Genomic DNA, 4,611 nt, shown 5'->3' on the forward strand with positions numbered 1-4,611 from the left:
AACCATCGCTTGATCCGCGATTTTTCTTGCCATGAATGACGATTATCTGGCCAAAAGCACACGCAAAAAAAAAAAAAAAAGCTGCGCAAAAAAAGATGCCCTTCTAACGAAAAAAGATACACGGAAAAAGACGCAGTTTAGGTACATTTATTGTATGCCTTAGTTCTGCAATTAGCGCAATAAATGATTATTGAGCATTTTCAGTGCATAATTGAGGAGGTAGAACGAAGGGGAGGAGGGGGTAGCTGTTTCGTAGACATTGTTTTCTGGGGTGTACCACCGTTGTACCCTCTCATTTTATTAAGTATTTCTTTGCTACCTTCCTTAGGTGAACCTATCGTATCGTACTTGCGATTACAAGCTAGCACACACTTTCAGTACGGAAAACAAGCTAAAGAGGTTGTTTTTTCCCTCCATGGCAATCATCACATCATCTCATTTTTGCAGGTGTCATTCCACTGCATTCCTGATGGTGAAGAAGCTCGCAAGGCATGGCTGATTGCCATGAAAAGGGACCCCCCATTCAATGTCAGGACTGCCAGAGTTTGTTCGCAGCACTTTACTCAGGATGATTTCTTGAAGAACATAGCAAGTGGTCGAAGAATACTGCGTGAAGGACCTGTACCTTCGGTCTTCACATTCAGGAAGCCAAAAAAGACTAGGAAGCCCCCAAAACCCCAGACCATCCCAGTAGATCCGAAAAGGAGTCGCACTGCTGTTTCCGAGGTGGAGACACGACCACCACCACAGACCTTGGATGCTGAAGAAGACACTTCAATGAGCCTGTCACCAGCTGCTAGTGCTGAAAGCAGATCCCCTGCCGAGTCAGAGAAAGATACTGAAATTCTCCGCCTTCGCTTAGAACTGCAACAAGCGCATGAAAGAAATACCAGGCTGGAGGCAAGGGTTTCTTTGCTACAAAAAAGGTGCGCGTACCAGGAAAATGCGTCAGCAGAATTCTCCGTCGAAAAATACAAAGACAGCGACGAAGATTTCCAGTTTTACACTGGGTTGCCTTGCTATGGCAAATTCAAAAAACTGCTTCAATATCTGAAGCCGCACGATGTGAGCACAGATGACGGAAGCAGTTCTAGAAGAGAGGCCGGTCGCCCCACTGTTTTGAGTGCGGAAAACCAGCTTTTTCTGGTTCTGGTATGCCTGAGACTAGGGCTGTTTCAAAAGGATCTTGGGCATCGGTTCAATGTTCATCAGAGCACCGTGAGCAGGATCTTTAATGAATGGGTCAACGTAATGTTCCACCGTTTGGTTGACCTTCCAATGTGGCCTTCACGGCATGTAGTGGACAAACACATGCCCAAGGAGTTCATGGAAAAACACTCCCACACGAGAGTCATCATCGATGCGACTGAAATCAAGTGCGAGGTACCAAGCTCCTTTGTCTTGCAATCAGAGACGTATTCGAATTACAAGTCAGCCAACACCTTCAAAGGCCTTGTTGGCGTGTCACCAGATGGAACACTTACATTCGTGTCTGGACTTTTCACGGGCTGCGTCTCAGACAGGGAGCTGGTGAAATGCAGCGGGCTTCTCTCTCGGCCTTTCGACAAGGGGGATGTCGTAATGGCGGACAAAGGTTTCACCATTAAGGATCTTTTGGAGCCGATTGGCGTGCACCTCAACATGCCACCCTTCCTGAGGAATGGACAGTTTTCTGAAGACGACGTTGCAAAGACGGAAGAGATTGCATCCCTGCGAATACATGTAGAAAGGCGGATTCAGAGAATCAAAAGCTTCCACATTTTTGACCGTCGGATTCCCATCACCATCGCACCCCTCGCAAACCAGATATGGACAGTTTGTGCACTTTTGACGAACTACCAGACACCACTGATGAAGCCGTCGTAGTGTGCTTGCAACGTCCTGAAGCATCCTTCCCTTTTTCGACCACGGCGCCGACAGAAACGAACTGACCCCACTAGTGCAAGAGCAACCAGGAGGAGGGGTGGTGTCACATCCAGGCAGGAACACCGGCTTAGAATCGTGCTGTGAAACACCAGAAACAATTTAGTTTTTCAGCAGAAAAGCTGTTTGTTTCTTTTATTTGCTCAGTTCGACATTTTTGCTTACAAAGTGGTGTAATCCTTTGAAAAATAAGCAAGCAATGATGACAACAATGTTAATGTGATGACAACAATGTGTTCTCATTATTTGCTTCAACAGTTTCGTTATTGCACCAGAGAAGATTCTGTCAAGGTCTATCCTATCTAGTCCTAAATCCTAGTTTTTAGCAGCTTTGTTTACTTCTAAGGACTGCAGGACTTATGCAGGCATCCTTGAAAACCAACTTGCACAGTACCGTCATGACGTGCTGGCCTGAAATCTGTTTTGCTATCTTGAACGTTTGCATATATCGTGCTTAAATGAAGCATTCGTTACTGCATAACTCTATGATTGGATAAACATGTACTTGGTCCATTCAATGCAGACTTGCTAGTGCCATCACAGCTGGGGTCAGGAAAATTACAAGGACGGTTAAAAAAAACTGAACGCAAGCTAGTCGCCTGGACTACTGTAACAATATGATTACAAATTGTTTACAGGTATTTAGTGCCCCTTTAATCAAGCAGCACCAAATGCTACCTTAAACGGAATGCAAACGAGTATAGGTTGGGTAAGCTTATACACACTTGCATTACAATTCATTTGACCACACATTAATGAAAAAAAAACGAATCTGTGATGAGCTGAAGAATGAACCTGTTATCGTCAACACACACACACACACAACTATACCGACAGTGAAGAAAGATACGGGACAGCATGAGTGAAATAAAAGCTGTCAAGTTTGGCCTTCATGGCATCCCAGGTGTTTTGACAAAACGTCACTTTGCACACAATAATCCATGCTTCTGCGTACACTACAAAATGTGTCCACAGCAGCCCTGCACAAAACATTTGCCCCATAACTTGAGCATAGTACTCGCTGGACACTTTAAGATGTGGGGTGCTGTTCAAAAGTTCCACACAGAAGTCTTTGGAGGACAGCGCGTCCTGCAGTGTTGAAGCTTTCTTGGTCCAGGGGCACTTAACCTCAACTAGGCCGAAGGGAGGGTTCTCTTGGGGGTCATGTACTACCCGGTCAGGAGTCGCGCCTAGCCATGGACAGCTGGGCCTCACCATGAGCCCACATGTGTGCACAGTGACAGGACGACCGAGATGCTCCATGAGAGCCATGTAGCGTTGAACCGCCTTCGGCTCACTCGTGGTTCCATACCTGCATACATTTAGAACACACATTCACACTAGTTGTTTGAACCAGTGACAAAATGTACATCCGACGTTTTTTTTTCGTCGTCTAGTAACATAAACTTTGGGGCTTTCGTCTTGCAATATAAAAATTCCAAGTGCCTAACCAGTTCTCAGTGTAACACCAAACCCAGTTTCTTGCCACACTAAGTGTACATAATCTGCTACAAATACATTGTAAATGAAAAAGATAACACAGCCCACTTTTGCAGCATGTTATCGCACAAAGAGAACCTTTCACTTCATCAAGCAAGTTGTTATGCCGCATCGTTTAGTTGGTTTACATGCTTTTTAATATGCTGCTGCAAAACTAAACTAATGGGCGAATGTGTGTCGCCTTTTTGAAATTGTCATAGCTTTTGCTAGCATCACGACATTTAGCGTTCCAGAATCTGTGCTTTGAAATACACAAGAAAAGCACGCACATTCAAATTATTATTGTTGTCAGAACATAGAATCCCAGTGCAAATAAACTACTTTTTGTAAGGAGGGCAGAAAGGAAAACTATGAGAAAATGCACACATTTCATAGTCTCACCTTACAATGTGGTTCGAGAAACTAGTTGGCCTCATGATGTTGGCAATGCCCCGCTCTGTCCATGGCTGTTTCCTTGACAAGACCGAGCTAAACCTCGACGCTGTCAGCCTGTTGGCCCGAGCAGCCTGCCATGTGGGACTCCTGGCTTGTTGCCTGGTGTTCATCTCCAGCATGCTCGCATCCTCAGAGGAGAGCTTCAGATCCTTGATAGATAAGGACAAAAATTAAATGCTCTAAAATCAAAGTTCGAGTGTACAACATGCATGCTGTCAGTATTTTAGGTACGGATTTTGTACCCTGCATATGTGTGCTTCATACCTGCAGGACCTCATTCATGTGCGATGCTTCCACGGGGCACCAGCTCGGCTCGTTGGGCAGAAACACATATGATGGCACAAGTTCACATCGCACCGCTTGCACAGGTTGCTCCCACGGCACCAAGCATTGAAACCCGGATGGCAACAATGGCATCTGGACGGCTTTTGCCGACCCATCAAATGCTCGCCCACACTGCGTATCGACAAAGCTTGCAGATGCTGCTTCCGCTAGTATGTCCGTCCAACAACTGTTTGTTTTTTCCAAGCCCTCGGCAAGCTTTATGGTTGCTACACGCTGTTCTCCTCTGTGAGTGCTGGAACCATGAATTCCCGAGCTGTAGACTGTAGAGGGGTCAATAAGCAACCTTCACCCACTCTCCGCCCGTTTACGTTCATCACGGCTTCTGGTGCCATCCTTTTTCGAGGACGTCGCCACTGTTGAGGTAGTTCTGTTGGAGCAAGCTCATCGGGTGGCTCCTTGTAGCCCAAC

General features: G+C 45.9%; 1 protein-coding gene and 1 long non-coding RNA gene across 2 annotated transcripts; one reads left to right on the forward strand and one right to left on the reverse strand.

Annotated features, from left to right (window-relative positions):
• Positions 1 to 698: 698 nt before the first annotated feature.
• On the forward strand, positions 699 to 1,866 carry LOC144143214 (uncharacterized). Its single transcript, XM_077675003.1, has one exon. It carries the CDS (start codon positions 778 to 780, stop codon positions 1,864 to 1,866), a length of 1,089 nt encoding a protein of 362 aa, XP_077531129.1. The 5' UTR covers positions 699 to 777.
• Positions 1,867 to 2,731: 865 nt separating this feature from the next.
• Positions 2,732 to 4,301, reverse strand: LOC144141909 (uncharacterized). The gene is made up of 3 exons (XR_013316741.1): positions 4,123 to 4,301; positions 3,805 to 4,007; positions 2,732 to 3,235 (listed from the first exon to the last, which is right to left on the reverse strand). It is a non-coding gene; the product is annotated as an uncharacterized LOC144141909 (long non-coding RNA).
• Between the last annotated feature and the right edge of the window lie 310 nt (positions 4,302 to 4,611).

This window comes from Haemaphysalis longicornis, unplaced genomic scaffold (assembly GCF_048455015.1).
Source record: "Haemaphysalis longicornis isolate Haplotype H1 unplaced genomic scaffold, Haemaphysalis longicornis Haplotype H1 scaffold_6, whole genome shotgun sequence".
NCBI lineage: Eukaryota > Metazoa > Arthropoda > Arachnida > Ixodida > Ixodidae > Haemaphysalis > Haemaphysalis longicornis.